This window comes from Colletotrichum abscissum (genome assembly GCF_030869225.1).
Source record: "Colletotrichum abscissum strain IMI 504890 chromosome Unknown Scaffold_26.1, whole genome shotgun sequence".
Taxonomy (NCBI): Eukaryota; Fungi; Ascomycota; class Sordariomycetes; order Glomerellales; family Glomerellaceae; genus Colletotrichum; species Colletotrichum abscissum.
This window is the reverse complement of record NW_026850165.1, coordinates 637,057-655,622: the sequence shown is the minus strand read 5'-3', so window position 1 is coordinate 655,622 and position 18,566 is coordinate 637,057. Positions and strand designations below refer to the sequence as shown.

The following is an 18,566-nucleotide window of genomic DNA, read 5'->3' as shown; positions in this document are numbered from 1 at the left end:
AGTGACACTTATCTCACACTAGTGTCTCCTCCAGCCGAGGGGAAGCGGCATGTTTCTGGCCCGTCACGAAAGCGGCGGGGAATGGGCCGCAATGGAGTGGTCAATGATTTTCTTTTAGAGCCTCTGGAAACAGAATTTGACCACTTTTGATCCCACGATCTCAACATTTTCTAGAAGTAACTCACGGACGTCGGACTGCAGCAAACTCATCTGATGCTGTATTAGCCGGAAGCTTTTTTTGTACCTCAACGATTGCTACATCTAACAAGGCATTCAACCTAAAAGTCTCTCCTGGTTTCATCACGTTACTATCCCACCGGTCAACTCACCGCCTCTCAGTCTTTGCCACGGACCAACACTGATAACAATGTCCCAAAAGCTCATCGTCGTCGTGGGCGCCACGGGCAACCAAGGCGGCTCCGTTGCTCGCCGGTTCCTGGCCGCTGGCTACCGCGTCCGCGCTCTCACCCGCGACACCAAATCCACATCCGCTACTGCCCTTTCCACTCTCGGGTCCGATGTGGAGCTCGTGAGCGCAGACCTTGAAGATGCCGCCTCCATCGAAGAAGCTTTCAAGGGTGCAAATGTCATCTTCAGCGTCACAAACTACTGGGAACCCTTCTTCCGACCAGACTGTCGCATGAAGGCACAGGAACAGGGCATTTCCTGCCGGAAGTTCGCGTATGATGTCGAGTTGCGCCAGGGACGGAATATTGTCGATGCTGCGGCCAAGACAGTGGACTCGCTTGACAAGAACGGGTTTTTGGTTTCAACATTGAGTCACGCTGAGAAATGCAGTGATGGGAAATTTAAAGAGCTGTATCACTTTGATTCCAAGGCTGAGGTGTTTCCTGGCTACGTGAACGAAAAATATCCCGAGCTCGCGGCGAAGATGTCGTGCATCCATACTGGGTACTTCTACACGAGCTACAACATTCTTCCCAACTCATACTTTGGCAAGGTGAGCCACTCCCCCTTATTGTGACCATCAACATCTCTAAAGCATCATCAGAACTCCGATGGCACATTCACAATGGCGTTCACAACCTCTCCTGACAAGCCTGTCCCGCATTTCTCCCCTGTCGATGATATGGGCAACTTCACCTACGCCGTTTCTCAAATGCCGCCCGGCAAGGCTTACATGGCCGAAGGAACAACTGCCACTTGGCCCCAGTTCCTAGAGACATGGGCAAAGGTAAATGGAGTACAAGCCAGCTATAAGCAAATTACGCCAGAAGAGATGATTGAGGCGACTGGAGAGCGCGACACTGGTCTCGAAGTCGCATACATGTTTTCATATTCCTCGGACCCAGGTTACGATGGTGGCATGGATTTGCTGACCGCAGCTGATCTTCAAAAGGTGAGAGCTGCAACCCTCGAACCCGTGAAGAATGAGGTGCTTTATCTTAAGGACAGAGAATTGACTGCTAATTGCATAGGCTGGTATTGATTGTCCCATGACGACTTGGGAAGAATGGTCCAAAAAGAACGATTGGTCTCCTGTACTAGGCAAATGATGGCCGCACGGGTTCATACCTGAAGGATATGTGCTAGACTTATATCCGATTTAGCAATCCGACACTCTTGAAACTTCTGACTTTCCTGACTTTGAACAACTAGAATTATATTTATCGGCTGACTGAAACGCATTGCGAACACCGCATGTGTTGTGTAGGCCCAGCAAGTTTCATTTAGTATTGTGGGTTTGGAGCTCATTCTTCTTACGTTTATTCTTTTTCTTAAATCCGAAAACACCAACATTCAAAACCATCAAAACTCCATGTATACTGCGACAATAGTCGCTAAAGCCATCGCAAACATTGCTTGACCCCCAGCTGCAGAAACCTCTGACCCCCTGCTCCTCACCGGTTGGGCGCCTGAAAGTTGACCCCTCCCAGGTTCCATGGATTGCGGGAACATCAAGACTGTACCGTTACCCGCATCTCCAACAGGAGCTGTCGTGTTAGGATCGATAGTGAACGACGTGTTCGTCGACTCGAAACCTTCACGCCTCCCGACCAATACTTCGACACTGCGGAACGCCACGGCAGGGGCATCCTGTGCGAGGAAGTGGCCTGATGTAGATACAGCAAGATATGTCAGGCCTCGCTCCGAGTGCACTGTACCCATCACACCAGCGCCGGCCAGCGTCTCGGGGTCAGTGTTGGTGTGATAGGGCACATAGAGCGGTGCGGTGGGCTTCTTTTGGAAACCCATTTGCCCTCCCCAGGTCAAGTTCTGGATCGTGAGAAGTGTACCGTCGTCAATGAGCACAAAGTCCTTGGTGCCGTGTGCGAGAATGACATTTCGTGTCTTGTCGATTACGTTGGGTAAGACTGGTTGACTTCCCGGCCCTTCGTCAATGGAGTTGTCGGTTTCATTGAAGAACACGGGTGTCTCTGTGCAAAAGACCCATTCCTTGTCCAAGGGAGCATTGATGGCTTTCTTGACGTCTTCTCGGTTGAAGTAGACTGGTCCCGCCCCCTTTGGCCTGTACATAGAGCCGTCGCTGAATCCAAGAGGGTCGTACTTCAACGGGCAGAGATTTGTGACAGAATAGACGCTGAAGCAAGGGGTGATCTCTGTCGCAGCCTCCAGAATCATGGTCCAGGTGTCACACTCTGTCTTCACGTTGCCATCCTCATCTAGGCCCGGCATTGTCGCAGGCTGTTGTCCGGCAGGAGGATAGACGAGCCATTTGCGCATGTAATCGGCATAGCCACACTTCTCATGTGCATCCTTTAGCGTCTGCCTGAATGTGTCGTTGAAGGCGAAGACATGTTCCCATCGATCCACGAAGGGAACTGCAGGAATCTCCTCCCCGATGCTGTCGACCGAGTACGTTCCGTCAAAGATTTGCATACCGGCAATGTTGAAGTAGTCCTTGTCATTGCTGTCAACCATGGCGCTAGCAATGTAGGGGCAGTACATGCCGCTGTACGAGGATCCGGTCACATAGACCTTGTAGCCCTGCATGGCAAAGGTGTCGACAAAGTTACGCCAGAAGCTGAGGAACTGGCGGGCGACATCGAATTCGTCCTTGGCAGTGGGTGTACCCTGCGAAAAGCCTGTACCCACAGGCTGGTCTACCCAGACGACGTTGGTGATACGATGCCAACTCCATTTGTTGCGGATGGGCTTGAACATTCCTGGCTGCCAGAGCATTGGGCCGTTTTCAGAGAGGAGTTCTCCGGTAGATGAACAACCAGGCTGGATATACAAGTTAGTTCTGTTCGAGTCCCGGTTATCATATAGCATAGACTTACACCACCAGTCAACCAGATCATGATCTCCTTGTCGGCGGCCTGACTCTCGGATGGAAAAAACCAGAAGTACAGCTTCCCGGCTGTGTCATTGTTCTTGTCAATGTTGAGTAATCCTGCATAAGACTCGCCGACGTCGAAGTCAACTTCGGGAATCTTTGTTCCATTGACGACAAACTCTAAGAGCAGAATTGTTAGATAATAGACCACTGTGACATCTATCAACGCACTCTTAGTCTTGTCTGTGAGGAACTTAGGTTCCCCTTGAGCCTTGTTCACAACATTTTGCTGGTAGTCGGCCTTTGCGTTTGAGTACTTGGGCTGGTTCAACGATGGTTTGTACTGTTTCAAGTTCAATGTCGCAGAAACAGCCACAGGAAGCAGCAAAGCCGCACGGAGCCAGTGCATATTGAGATATATCGGGAGGGCGGAAATTGAGGGTTCGTCGATACCCTTCTTGGCTTGTCGTTGATGATTACAGCATCACCCTCGACAAGTCTAACGGTCAAGCAGGTCGTGCAAGATGTGGGGAAAGGCCAGGCGGCTCTGCATCGGACTTTTAAGGAAGAGAAACAAAGAGGTGCCACCATTTAAGCATTCCTCGGAAAGGCGCGATGCGTGTTTCAAGATGGGTCCTGTTGGAGGGGATCAAGCTTGGACGCTGATCCCGATGAAGGGAAACGCACATCAGTGTCACCTCAACTCGGTTTCGCCCGAGCTTAATTCACTTGGCAACGGACCGCTAGGTTTGGGGAGAGCTAGTCGAAATTTGGAAATAACGAGGAGGTTCTGGAGCTTGAAAGGCTATAAGGATGGGAGACCCTTGATGTATGACAGGTGAATCGGCTTGATTAGATGGTTGTCTCTGCTGGAGGGTGATACAAGGTGCACATAGATTAGCTTCTCTGTTTATCAAACCTGAACCGTTTCGGTAGACGGCAGACGCCGACTTTCGCCTGAATTGGATATACCACTTTCGAAATGTCTTCACTAAAATACAGGCTGGTCTTGAGACTCGTTAATATTTTAGCCAGAGACGCGTTAGCTGGATCGCATGCTATTCAATGAATGAGCCACTCTTGGGGGCGGTAGAGCTCAGTCCAATTTTGCGGATTGTCCACGAAGAGATCGGCCAATTGATCATCCCGTCGGGAACTAAGAAAACCTACGTAAACCCAATATTGACCTTGTGGTTCTGTCACACCTGCCCGGTGACGGAAAGTAAACCAGTCGGCCTAATATAGCATCTCTTTCCTCTGAAGTCGGCCTTTTCAAATTCGTACTAGTTTCCACGTTTCTCATGAGCTTATTCTCGCCTTGCCATTCGTAGATCCCCCGCTTGCGGCCATGCCGTGTTACAACTTTTACCTGGCGACGGATCAAGGTTCATCGCCAGTCTTAGATCAAATGCCCTGCAATAAGATGCCGTAGTCATCGGCTTGGGTGGTGCTGAAGAGCGTATAGGTGTCTATAGTTCTATTGACTTTCTTTGACTCCTCGAAATAGACACCTGAATCCACTCAATCTAGGATGTCCTTAGTGATCTTGCCTTACTTGTCCGCTGTCTTGAGTGGATCGAAGGTTCCTCCCGCACTTCACTTTTGGACTGGAATTCATCGTCACTACACATTTCTATAGATGATACATATGAGATTCTCGCCTGCCTCTGCTGGCAATTGCAACATCCAATTCTATGTACCTAACTTAAGAGATACGTATGTGGGGGTTGTGAGGTGCAGGTCGGCGCACAGCAGCGGGGGAGGTTTGCTTGAGGCCAGTGTGTCACGAAAGTCGACATGGAACATCTGGCACTACGCTTCGATAACAAGAGGATGAACATGGGACTACCCGTGTTTTATCGGAGAGATATCGTACCGAATTCAGAGCAAGAATTGAAGGCAGGGCCAACGGTTCATATACTTATCTCGGAAGGGCAAGCAAACAACGTCGTCTGATTGGGCTCTGGCCAACAAGGCAAGATGCCAAAGTCTAGTCGCCTCATGCACGCGTCGCCAGAGACAGATTCCACAAACATACATGTGAAGTTCGAAACTTCCAGGACCATCGTAAAGGCTTAAGATTGCAATCTATCGATACCTGTCACTGATTCGTTCGCGAGCAATCGTACTTTGATAGCGAAACATGGTCGATAGCTGGTACGAGCTCCTCACGCTATGACTATGCCTCAATCCTCTGACTCAATCCCGGAATTTGATCTTTTATCTGTTCTATCGAGATCATGGCATATCCTGCAACAAATAACAAGCTCCGTGTTGGCCCATTTTGAGCCCTGCTTTCGCGCAGATCTGCACACCAACTAGTCAGTCTGGGGATCTCTCCACAGTGCTTAGATTCGTCAATTGTAAAGATTTTCAGCATAACTTATGACAGTAGACGGGTAAATGACATCAGTTGCACTTAGTGTTGGTGTCGGTAGTCTTGGGTATTCTTCCTGCAAGTGTAGAAGGTCTTGCACCGGCCAGCGTGTCTACAGAGATCTTAGTTCAGGTAGATGAGCTGAGAAAGACTGATTGGAGGGACCAACAGAATCATAGTGTTAGTGAAAAGAAGTTTTTTCAATAAGACAAGTAGCCTTCTGGTTTTGGCGACCAGTCTTCCGTTTTACTTTTCCGGATTGAAAGCCACACAAAATATACCAATTTGATCAACAAAAGGGTGCTTGGTATGACTGCAGAAAAGATACAAGATGGCGATGGTATGGCCGGACCTGAGGGAGTTGTCAATGTTGTTTTTAACTGAGCCCCTGATAAACTGCATATCTCGTGGCCTTCACTGTCGCAGACTGTGAGCCGAGTGTTGCTCTCGTCGACAAAGATGGTTTGGATCTCGGTTAGCATGCACTGGTGATTGTAAACGTTGGGAGAGCGTGAAGACAGCTCTTCAAGGCCTGGGAAGGCGTTCTTGAATATGAAGTTGGCAACTTTTGGCATTCCGCTTCGAATGGTGCGCTCGTTTGAATGCTATATGGACATGTTTTGCTTGAGACCCTCCTCGAGTATCAAGTCTTTGGTGAGAGTGACGCCTACGAAGGCAAAGCATGGATCACACGTCAGATTCCCGGACTTAGTACTCTGGGCATAGCTGGGCGTATTGATCCACAGAAAACCTCATGCCAAGCCATTAATCATTTTGAAAACAATACCAAAAGCTAAATCGTATGCCGCCGACCTGATGTTAAAATTTCCACCTCAAAGAGACTGGCCCGAGAACTCTTTGTCAGGCTGAAAGCATTCTCCAGAGAGAATTCTTTCTTATGTGAGCCTTCAAAGCATAATGCCTTCATACACGCATATCATCTACCTCTCAACTGAGATGGGCGTGTTATGTTTTTGTTTGAAGTCGTCTATGAGTCTCAAATGTCTCTGATATCAAACAAGAGTAAAATTGCCGTCGGCCTGTCACCAACATGTAATGGCATTCCCGAACCCTTTTCGGTAGAGTTTGGGTATCCCTAATGATAGCACGCACATTCATTCAGGCGGTTCCAACGTAGGGGACAGGCCTTCTCGTAGGTATTAGACATTATTGACAAGCTATATAAGTGGGAATGTACTTGGAATAGAACCGAACCAGACACGTTCTTTGTCCTCAGCCAGTATGTCATCGCGTCATTGAGTCTGTGAAAGAAGAAGAGACTCTGTATGCACTCGCGGCCCACGTGGCGAACTCTGCCATCCAAAGCCAACAGAAAGCAATCGGTATCAGGGCAATCAACACCCACCATAACTCTACGGTCAGCCGTCGCCTCAACCAGCGTGAACACCTCGCGCCAATCTTTCGTCGATGAGAGCACACGGAAGTGCCATAAACTAGGCAGCCAAGTCCCGGCCTTGACTCGCACTCCATGTGTTCACGTCGCCTTTGCATCAGAAGCCTGGTCCAAAGGTTAGATAGAAGTAGCAGGTACGAGACGATGAAAGGCAAAGAAGTAATGTCAGGATAGAATTCTGGAACAACATACGGGACACTGCCTCTACAGAAGCGTAGGTCGCTGCCAAGGTCACACCGTTTATCGTTTGGACACTCAAGATGAAGCATGCGGCGCTCCATCAGCCACTCAACCTTGAGTCGTACGCCCGTGTCAACGAGGTAGTAGAAGTAGCTGCTGGTGTGTTTCAGTGAGAGGGCGTCGGGGTAGATGAGTTGCTTGGAAATGAGAAGGTGGATTTCTGCGGGCAGATCTGTGAAACCGGCGAACTGGGTGCGGTCGGAGGCCTCCTTGTCGGCAGACCGGAGCGGCCTTTCTGCTGCCGGCGCCGGAGTGGGTCGTCTACGGGCGCGGATGGGTTCCATTGTCGCGGGATTGCGATAGGCTAGCTGCGAATTCGACGTTGGCAGATACGTATGTGGGAGGAGTCACCAGAGTTCTTCGTTGTATTTGTTTCGCGTATTTCTTACGTTCAAAAGATAGGAAGGCTGTGCGTCAAATGATGATTTTTGGGGAGGAGGATTAGAAGGCAACCTATATAGCAACAGAAATCCTGCTGCCTCCGAGTGAGTGTTTATGGGGACTTTGAGGCGTGGCATGTTCCTAGCGTGTCAGACACGAAGTTTCAGTCCGTCCGTCACCAGGAATACGTTGCACTGTCAGCTAGGCAGATACCGACTGTGGCTGGTTTCAGGAACCACTTTGCCAAATACAGGGCGCTTAACGTGGCTGATTTCAACACTGTAGCATTCCCTAGGTTGCCGCGGTGCGCCTCGTTGCGCCTCATCGCAGTCCTAACAGGTTAGCTTTATCGCTGCTTTTGTCCGCTCGGACTCATGTACTAACAATTTCGTACGGTGAGACAGCTGCTTCTTGTTAAGGTCAGCATCTGAGGGGCGTTCAGATACTGCTTTTAAGAGTGTTATTCTTACTGAAAACATGGGCGGCTCAGGCTTCCCATGTCAACTACCTAGGCGATCTAGTTCCTGAATGCAAAAGAGACACAACGAACGGATTCTCAACGGCTTGATCCACAGGCATGCATTATGCATCATGTCGAGGAGGATCAATTCATGGACACACGCGTCTTTGCTGCGATTATCTAGACTCCAGAGCGAAAAGCGGCGGTTTTCATAGGAGTTCGCACTGCATGCTCACCTGACTCATTTCCCTTATACTGCAAGAAACTGTGTGCTTTAATACGACTGCTTTGTAGTAGGTGATATTGAGCTGCGACTTCCAATTCGACTCGAAAAAGTACAAATCCTGCGCATCTATGCCAACCCTGATGCCAATGCAACGCTCTCGCTTCTCCCTATGGCTAACTACAGAATCTCCAAATCCACAAAGCACTGCTTCGGCTTTCGCGTCAATGTTTCAATGTCATCATAGTCGGATAGACACTCATCGCAAGTCCGGAAATCAAACGACCACACTAGCAGAGTCACCAAAAGCCTAAGTTCCAGGTATGCCAACTTGCGACCGAAACAGCCTCGAAGACCAAGACCAAACGGCAAAGTCGGCCCAGCCAACGCGTCGAAGACGACCTCACCGTTCTCGTTCTTTGTGAGCCAGCGCTCAGGGCGGAAATCGTCCATGCCGTCAGAGCCCCACACCCGCAAGCCGCGCTCCTCTGCTGCCATTCGAGACGAAGCGCTGCGCAGTTTCTCGTCGACTTCGAAACCTGGTTCTGTGAAACTGGGACCACGGTTGGGAATGAAGACGGAGGTGCCTTTGGGAATATGGTGACCCAGGATGATTGTGTCCTCCTTGGCTTGTCTCTCCTGACCGATAGCGGTGTGCGAAAGTCGGAGCATTTCTTCGACAACGGCATCCAAGTAAGGTATGCTAGCTCCTGTTATCTCCTCGTGGGACGGGAGGCGGTCATCGCTAATGGCGTTTGGGTGAGCAGCCCGAAGGCTCTCGCGAAGCTGTTGCTGACAAGCAGGATTATCGCTCAGAAACTTCACTCCCCAGCAAAGGGTTGTACTTGTGGTATCATGTCCTGCTACGACGAAACCAAGCAACTGCATCAAAAGTCGTCAGTCAGTTCTGCAAACAACACTTCTTTGAGAAGAGCCAGAAAAAGTACTCACCTCGTCATTCATTGCATCAGACCAATATATCGGCTTGCGGTTCTCTTTGCCCGCAAAAACAGTTTCTCTATGGATCATCAGATCAATTGCAGACTTGACATAGCTGTCGTCATTGTCCTGAGCCTGGCCTTCATATCTTTTGACCGCTTTCTGAACTTGCTCTTTGAAGAATGCTTTTCTGAAAGTTCTCATGCTTTTGACGCTGGGCTTGAGGCCAATCAGCCACCATGCGATGTCGGGAAATCCTGTAGCAGCAACTCCGGTGACGTTGTCAGCCGTCTTTATAGCCGTCTCCAAAGTTGGATGGATGGGTGCGATAGGAAAGCTGGCCGCCTTTGTGTTCGACTCATCAATACCAGCCTTCTTCTCGCTGCCACTCTGAAGCATCCTAATCTGTGGGATCAGTGCTCGATGTTCCACGCTGGAACCGAATCCAAAGTCGAAGACTGCATCCAGAGCTGTGTAGAAGATGTCTTGCTCGGCGCTGAAAGGCTTATCAGTGGCAGCCGTCTTCATCTTCCACAGGTCCAGAAGATTTCTAGCGCTCTTGTATATGTTCGGGGCCGCGACATTGTTGAGAAAGTTTGGGGTCATAAGGTCCTGGAGCAAGCGTCGGTGGGCTTTCCATTCCGGCCCTGTCTTCAAGTTGATGTGGAAGCTAGGGGCCTCTCCGCCCAATAGGCTGATGGTGAAGTCGGAACGATCGAATTCTTTGCGACGCATGAGGATATCCTGCCCCTCGCGGAAGTCGGCGATGAACACCGTCGGCTTGTGGAAGGGCTGGAGGAAGAACTGAGACAAGGGGCTGTCATGTCGACGCGCTTGTTCAATCATCCATCTGAAAGGGGTTTCGGGTGATTCTTTCTGGAGCCTGGGGATGTCTCCGAGAAGGGACTTGACGACCTCTGTGTTGTATGGGATTCCTGGGATCGGCTTGGGAAGTAGGTAGTTATAAAGAGCATAAAGCAAGCCGACGAGCAATGTGGAGCCAGCCGTAGCCAGTATGCTAAAGGACGGAATGTGGTCCACGGGCGAAGTTGTTGTTGTAAAATTTGACATTTTCAAAGATGCAATGAATATTAGGCTAAGACTAGACCATGAGAGCCAAAAAACATGTTCATTCGAAGTTTCTGCAGACTGGCGACTTTATATCAACAAGGGCGATCGGCACATGAGACCGCGTCCGCGGAGTGCCGACACAGGGTACCATGGACAACGTTGCGGAGCTATGGGCCGCGGAGACCGCACTCTCTTAAGCCAAGAATATGACGTTGTTTGCGGACCCTACGACAACCACTCGACGATGATACTTCAGTTGCACAGGGGGGAAATAGAGATTATACGTTCGATTTACCTGGGACTGGATAGGTCAAGGCCCTTGAGTGCCGCCCCCAAGTCCCCGCTGTCGTCTCCACGGTCCGGTGGGTTGTGGGTTTACTCCGCGCTTAGACTGCCGGATCAGGAAATATCGTCTCTGGAAAAGAAGCGGACGCGGACTGACGAGTGCGTCCGACGGCGGCCCGTAGCCGGCGGCAGTACGGGCCAAATCAGCTAGGAATCGCTACCGCCACTCTGTTGGGAAGAAAAATTGTTGCCAATATGCGGTTGCTCACAAATTTCCAGTCGAGCTCCGTTGTAATGGCATTCTGCAGACATGATGGACCAAGCTTGTGGCCCCCACACCTTAAGAGACTATGAAGACGAGTATGCGTTGCTTGCCTCATTGATGAAGAGCTGATGTTGCCTGCAGTTCCTGAAGGTCATAGTTAGACCATTAATCTTCGTATAAATGAAAGGTATTATCCATCCGGGAAAGGAGTTCTATTCATCTGACGAGAACCTGGGCAGCATTCATCTGAATTGAGATTACCTTGCTCTTCACAAACCACTTGTACGGGGCCCATATTTTCGGTCAGAATGTCATCTAATAACAAGACCATCGCAATCACAGGTACGGCTGGTGTAAAAGACCCAGTTACGGCTGTTTACCTCGCCAGCAGAGGAGCATCATGGGCGATATCTGACGCCCAGTTAGAAGCCCTGGAAGCCGTTGCCGACAAGCTAAAGACACCCATCCCTGGTATACGCGTTAAAGCAGCAGTAGTTGACATCAGTAAGCCCGAGAAGGTCCGGGACTGGTTCCAAGATACTAAGAAAATATTTGGGCGCCTAGATCGTACCGCTGCCCAATATTGACGGAAGTGGAGCATCAAGCCAGGTCCCATTTGAGGCCCAGTCTGACCAACCGGGGGAGTTCTTGCTGGGAATCAATCTTTCGGGAACAGTGTTTTTCTTGCGAGAAGATCTGAAGCACATCAGTGATGGCGGTTCATCTTCAATGCCACGAGTGTTCCCGATTTGAGAAGTTTCCCTGGCCACGGCGCTTCGGCTTACGTCGCCAGCAAACACGCCGTGTTGGGGCTCACAAGGAACGCTGCAAGAGAGAAGGTTCATTCTAAACAGTCTATAAGCCCAGGTAACAAATACGGAAGAATTGTACAAGGAAAGTACACTACAATATGTATCTAACTGAAGAACCAAACGATTGAATAAAGATTGTGGATGAAAGCTTGGCTTTCTCCCTTTCCTCATTCTCCCCTAGGATGCATTATCCTGGATCATGGGTTGTAAAGGATCCAACCGCCCGCCTCGACACTCCGCCTCTCTCATTTTGTCTTCCGCTCGAGCCATGTCCTGAGATTCTAGCAGCTTCACCCACGACGAGAAGTACGACCCCAATCCTGTGACACGGCCATGACCTGGCGGACTAGCCAATCCCAATCTCGCAAGTCTGTTTCTGTCCCAAATTGCGAAGCCCATTCTCCTATACGGCTCGAAACCAGCAAACTTCATGGGCGAATGCGCGTTCCTCCCCATGCTATCCACGATCCATAGACTGTCGGCAGGCAACACCAAAGCGGACCTACGAGCATCCGGAGTGGCAGGCATTCCTCGGGACGAAGGTGAGATATCCTCGATAGAGCTTTCGGGTGATGGCATCCGGTCCACGAGTGCGGTAGCACTATCAGTCTTGGAGGTAGAAAGGCTCTTGAGATAGTCAACTGCTGTCATCACCTCGTGATAAGCGGCCTTAAAGTTGGTACTAGTGCTGTCGTAGAAAGACTGAATATCAAGAACCTCTGTTTGCAAGTCCTTTGGCACTTTCCCCTCCACTTTTGTCCCGAAGAGCTGAGATCTGCGCGCCGCCAAGTTCATTTCGAGTACAACTTGAACTCTCCAGAAAGCTCGAATCATCCGCTGTTCTTCGCACCATGAGAGCTTATCGTGAGCTGAAATTTCCGGAGCGTCCAGTCGGCCTTCCCTTTTCGCAGCTATCAGACTGTCCTGATAGTGCCTGATGCAAAGTCGGCTCAAGGAGTGTAATCGACTGGCCGTAGCAAGTACCGACCGCATGACGGGAAGATCGGGCTTCTTCGTTGTATCCATGGTCGGCAGAACATAATCTGAATCCGAGCTCTGGCCAAGCACGATGCCAGCTTCGCGATCACTGATTCTAGCGGCAAGCGTGAGATGAGGTGTGTTCTTATACGCGCCTGAGCGTATTGAGATAATACATCGTATGACTTTCTGTGTCTGTGACGGAATATTGGTCTCTGTAACTGCGGGCCAAAAGATGTCGTCACTGTATTGGTTGAAGACCCGGCTTGCGATCGGCGAGGAGATAAGGAGGTTCCAAAGACAGTGAACGTCGTCGATTTGCGTTAGTATTTGAAGGAGCACTTCGGTGGGGAAGCCCTCAAAATGCATGAATTCTTTCGACTCCATGGTTCCACGGTGAAAAGTAGTGTATGTGAAAATGCGTTGTTTGTGATGCTTCTGTGTTGTTAGGTAGATGTCCCCCGGATCGGAGCTAACGCTTCGGACGGTTGACCCCGCATTCACGCAGTCGGCGGCGACACACTTCGGATTCCGACTGTGCCCCTACGTGAGGTAAGGTTCCCCGTGCTACTGTCGATCCACGTCGGATCTTGACGTCAATCATTTTAACCCCCTTTGGAACTCAATCGATGGTAAACAAGTCATCCTTGCCAACACCCAATCCCGGAGACGGATGACTGGTAACGATGTTGGCAACGGAAATTACAGGCCACTACCTCCAACCTACAAATTATTGCTGAAATTTTCCGATATGATGCTTCTAATGGGGAAACCAAAGTCAGACCGACGTATGTACATTTAATCAATGAGTATGCAACGTATCTTTCTAATGCGACGACCTTTTCACTAGTCCGCTCGAGTTCAGGTTGACAAGGCAGCAAAAGAAGCTTCGAGCAGTCTATGTAATATTTTGCGATGTTTTGAATCGACCTATTCCAGCAAGTAATCATTCAACTGTACCTGGAGAAGACGTAAATAATCTACTTACGTCTTTGATAATAATTCAACGAAGCTTTCGTTTGAGGCCTTATCGCAGCGAAGGATTCAAAGTGCTAGTCACCGAGTTCAATACCCATATCTAATCGCGGGGCAGATTTTCTGACTATGTTTCACTTCAAGAGGCCAACATCGATATATAAATACCTTGATATTTTGTCTTATGAATACCTAACGTAACAATGCAGGCTCATTACCTTAACCTTATACGCAGCGCTTATACCCAAATAAATAAATTAAATATAAGGTTTATATTTAATTATTTAATTAATTTCTCGCGCTATATTTAATTATTTAACTTATTTAATAAATAATTAATTAATTTAATTAATTTCTTAATTAGGAATTAAATAAAGCTATTATAAAAGTCCTTATAGTACTAATTTATAGACTTAACCTCGATTAGCTCTTTTAAGTAAAAAATTAACTCCTTATTTTTATAATACTATTATAAAGCTAGTTTTTAAAATATTAGACCTCTTTTAGTATAAAGGATCTTATTAATTATTATTATAAAGTTAAAATTAACTTTATAAGGCTAAATACCCTCTTATAATTTATTATTATTATAAAGATTATAAAAATATTAAGTATAAGCTTACTTAATATTAAATAGGTTAGTTAATAAGTAATCTATTATTAAATTAAGTTAAGGACCGGCTAAGGGATAATTTATAAATAATATTAATTAAGCTTAGGCACGTAGTTAATTACTACTTCTATTATTTAAAATATTAACTATTATTAATATTATAAGTTTTTTATAATACTTTTTAAAATTATAAAAGTAATAAAAATAGTTTATAACTATTATAATAAAAGAGGAGAACTTAGATAATAAAGAAAAAGAGGACTTACTATCTCGTTTATATATTATTTTTATTAATAATTATAAAGCCCTTTTTTTATATTAAATAATTAGTAGCTCTATTTAGGTATATCTTACTTCTTTTTTAGTTATTTTAATCCTTATTTAAAATTAAAAATAATTACTATAGTATAGAGTAAAGAGTTACTTAACTTAGTATAATATTTATTAAGGACTTACTAAGTATTAATAATTAATAATTAAAAATATCCTTACGAGTTAAAATTATTACTAAAAAATAGCTCTACTTACTCCCTAAGTATATAGTTAAACTAAATATAACGAGGGATATTACTTAAAGTTAGAGGTTAAAAAAAAGGTTAAAATATAAATTAATAACGAGCTAATTATTAACGAAGTAGTATTACTTATATTAATTATAATTATAATATTACGATTTAAGAAGCTATAAAATCTATTTCTTTTTTAAAAAGTTTATTATATAACCTCTTTTATTTTTTAAAATAGTTAATAAAATACTTAAGATTTATTATTATTTTTTATAAATAGCTATAACTATCTCTTTTACCCTAGCTCTAATATCTTATTATTTAAAAATAAAGTAGGTTAAGTACCGCTTTTAGCTTAGTTAATAACTACTAATTATTATTATTAAAAACGTCCTTAATAAGGATCTATTACTTTAAATCCCTATAAGCTCGACTAGTTACTAAGAAAGTATAAATCTATTTTTTTTTTAAAGAGCGCTATATTATAAAATATATTGAATTCTACTTTATATTATTATTAAGTATTAGTATAAGCTCTTATAATAACTCCTTAAAAAGAGTAAATATATCGTTCTCGTTAATCTTATTATTAATTTTAAAAAAGGCTTTATATTATTAAAATAATGAGTAAATAAATTTAATAACGTTCCGAAACTTATTAATAGGGCCCCTTATATACTAGAGGTTAAGATCTTTTTAAAGTTATTTAGTATTAATTAATATATTTAATTCTTATTTAAATACTTTTTTATTATTATTAAATAAAAAGGCCTTATTAACGAGGTTAAGGATATAACCGTAGTACTTAATCCTCTAATTAAAAATATTTTTTTAAGTATAAGTATAAGATAATATAAAATATAAGTAACCTAAGTAAGTATTATTATTTAAAGTATTATTATAAATAATTACCCCGACTTAATTACTTAATTTTTAATTATTTATTATAGACTTTATAATTTAAGTAATATTAGCCCTATTATAAGTATTATATTATTATTATAAAGTAATAAGGTATTATATTTATTACTTAGTATAGTTTAGAAAGTAAATAAAGATAGTAATAATAATATTCTATATTAATAAGGTTTATAAATTAAATAATAAGTAGATTTTTATTATTAACCTCCGGATCTTTACCCTAATTATATTTTTTTCTTAATAAAGATCTTACTTAGCTCTTTTTTTATACTTCTATATAATAATAAGAGTTTATTAATAATATTATAATTTAATTAATAAAAGAGGGCCCGGAAGTAAAAATCTTAAAAAGTTATAAATAAGTTATTATTATTAATAATATACCCAATTATTAATTCCTTAATTCTTATTACTTAGCCCTTTATAATAATATTAAAAATAAGTTTTTATTTTTTTAATATAAAGTCGTATTCTAAGGATTTTAATAAATATAATAACTTATTAAAGCTTAGATTTATTACTTAATATTTTAATTTTAAATAAGTCGTTACTAAGCTTATAATTACTATTTTAAAATAAGTAATAATACCTATTTTATTATAATAATAATAAAACTAAAAGACTTTATTTTAATTATTTTTATTATAGATTTCTTAAGTAAAGACCCCCTTTAAACGGATTTATAACTTTTTTAGCTTTATAACTTTTTATAATATTAAATCGTTATTAATAAAAGTCTTTTTTTTTCAAATTATTTTTAAAAAGGTAAGGAGGTTATTACGATTCTTAAAGTTAGTTAATAATACGAGGCTAGTATTAATTAGGGTCTATAATTACGAAGTAATTCGAAATAGCTACTATATATTAAAAATCGTACGACTTATTACTAATTAATTAATTATAATATAATAAATCGATTAATATATAATTTAATTAATTTTAATAATAATTATAATAATTATAAAGAGTTAGAAGTAGTAGTACGTAATTTCGTTAGTTTTATTAATATTAAAAAAAGGGGGTACTAATTAATTAATATAGTATAATAAATTCGGGATACGGCCGGTAATAGGACGCCGATAACTTAGTAACTAATATATAGTTCGTATTATAAAAGAACTTTTTAAAAAGTAGAGCTTTTATAAAGGACTTTATAAGTTTTAGTTTTATAATATATTTATACTTATATTATAGCTTTACTAATTAAGTACTTATAGCCTAATTTTTTATAATTCTAAAGCTTTTATCTCTATAAAATAATTAATATAAGTAATAATAAATTACGGAAACGAACGGAACGTTAATAAAATAATACTTAGTTATTAATAAAGAGTTATTAATATTAACGAGCTATAGCTATTTAAAATTAATTATTCGACCCTATTTTATTTAGGGGAACGAGCTTATTATAAAGCGAGTCCTACCTGAATATTAGTATTTATAAAAGAGCTAAATAAAGAAAATAATCGGGGTAAATTACCCTTACGGGCTAGTTACTTTATTAATACCCCGAGGACCTTATTTATTATAAACGGGGCGTTTATTAATAACTAATTATTAAATATATAAAATTAAAGTATATATAAAGGCGCAAATAGTACTAAAATAACTAGTTTAGTAAACTTTATAAATTTAATAATAACTTATTTTTATAAAATAATAAAAATAATAATTAAAAATCGAAACTAAGAACGGTATTAATATAAGGAGCTTATTTAATAGCTTATTAAATAGCTAATAATACGTTTAAGTTAATAAGAATACGAAAAGCCTTCTTTTTATAATTATAAACTAATTAAAAAAAAGTTTATAAGTATTTAAGTAGTAAACTAGATTATTATTATAAAGGTAAGTAATAAGCTCTATATAAAAAGTACTATAAAATAATATATTAAATAGGCCCTATTTAAAATATCCTTATTATTATAAATATAATAGTATAATTATAAAAAGAGCTTCTAGGATCTCCTCTCTTAGGGCGACTTCTTAGCGTTTATTTATTAATAATACGTAGACCCCGAGACTTAGGAATAAGAATATTATAAAGAGCTAAGGATAAAGAGGCTAAAAGAGGGCTAGACCCCTACTTAGTTCTTTACTAAGTAGTTAGCGATTTATTATAACTTAAGTATAAAAGATATAGAGAATTCAAAAGTAAAAGTATATTAGTTCTTTTTTAGACTATTATTTTAGTTATAAGACGATTTAATTTATTATAAGGTTTTAATTAAGAGAGTATATAATATAGCTTACGAGGTTAATAAACTATAGTTATTAAATTAATAAAAGGGCGGCGACTAGTTATAAAAAAACGGTAAAAAGAGGTTATATTTATTATTAAAATAACTATGTTAAATATCCCCTTTTTATAAAAAAAAGAGTAGGGAGAGCTCTAAGGGGCTAGGTTTTAAGGACTTATTAAGAGTAATATTATAAAAGCTATATAATAAGAGTACTCGCGCCGACTTATTATAAAAGCGTCGTAATAGCGATACTAAGTACTTTATATATAATAAAATAGGCTATATATTTAGTAAGTACTAAAAAAATAAGTTAGGAAATAGAAATAATAATAAGCTAACGTACCCCCGATCGAAGCTAATATTAGTAACTATTTAACGGGTTATTACTAAGCTAAGAGTTATAAAGGTCGACTTATTAAAAAATAAGTAAATATAAGTAATATACTTAATATACTTACGCTAAGTATTAAGAGGGTATTAATAAGAATAATTATAAAAGGTAGGGTAATAGTTTTATAAAGTATTATTAAAAAGCTAGTAGAAGTTAATATAAATATATACTCCGAGATAGATATTATTAATACTAGGCTCGTAACTTACT

At 42.2% G+C, this 18,566-nt stretch overlaps 6 protein-coding genes across 6 annotated transcripts; 1 reads left to right on the top strand and 5 right to left on the bottom strand.

The window, feature by feature from the left end:
• Window positions 1-367: 367 nt before the first annotated feature.
• Window positions 368-1,517, top strand: CABS01_10407 (NmrA-like family protein; the record flags this gene model as incomplete). The annotated part of the gene is made up of 3 exons (XM_060543763.1): window positions 368-961; window positions 1,013-1,360; window positions 1,440-1,517. The coding sequence occupies 3 exons, from the start codon at window positions 368-370 to the stop codon at window positions 1,515-1,517; spliced, it is 1,020 nt and encodes a 339-aa protein (XP_060399445.1).
• Window positions 1,518-1,770: 253 nt separating this feature from the next.
• On the bottom strand, window positions 1,771-3,671 carry CABS01_10406 (serine carboxypeptidase; the record flags this gene model as incomplete). The annotated part of the gene is made up of 3 exons (XM_060543762.1): window positions 1,771-3,210; window positions 3,267-3,442; window positions 3,494-3,671. 3 exons carry the CDS (start codon window positions 3,669-3,671, stop codon window positions 1,771-1,773), a joined length of 1,794 nt encoding a protein of 597 aa, XP_060399444.1.
• Window positions 3,672-5,839: 2,168 nt separating this feature from the next.
• On the bottom strand, window positions 5,840-6,214 carry CABS01_10405 (uncharacterized protein; the record flags this gene model as incomplete). The annotated part of the gene is made up of 1 exon (XM_060543761.1): window positions 5,840-6,214. The coding sequence occupies one exon, from the start codon at window positions 6,212-6,214 to the stop codon at window positions 5,840-5,842; it is 375 nt and encodes a 124-aa protein (XP_060399443.1).
• Window positions 6,215-7,134: 920 nt separating this feature from the next.
• Window positions 7,135-7,577, bottom strand: CABS01_10404 (F-box domain-containing protein; the record flags this gene model as incomplete). Its single annotated transcript, XM_060543760.1, has 2 exons — window positions 7,135-7,158; window positions 7,359-7,577. 2 exons carry the CDS (start codon window positions 7,575-7,577, stop codon window positions 7,135-7,137), a joined length of 243 nt encoding a protein of 80 aa, XP_060399442.1.
• A 960-nt stretch (window positions 7,578-8,537) lies between these two features.
• CABS01_10403 (cytochrome P450) lies at window positions 8,538-10,367 on the bottom strand (the record flags this gene model as incomplete). Its single annotated transcript, XM_060543759.1, has 2 exons — window positions 8,538-9,239; window positions 9,309-10,367. 2 exons carry the CDS (start codon window positions 10,365-10,367, stop codon window positions 8,538-8,540), a joined length of 1,761 nt encoding a protein of 586 aa, XP_060399441.1.
• Window positions 10,368-11,906: 1,539 nt separating this feature from the next.
• CABS01_10402 (uncharacterized protein) lies at window positions 11,907-13,094 on the bottom strand (the record flags this gene model as incomplete). The annotated part of the gene is made up of 1 exon (XM_060543758.1): window positions 11,907-13,094. The coding sequence occupies one exon, from the start codon at window positions 13,092-13,094 to the stop codon at window positions 11,907-11,909; it is 1,188 nt and encodes a 395-aa protein (XP_060399440.1).
• Window positions 13,095-18,566: the final 5,472 nt, after the last annotated feature.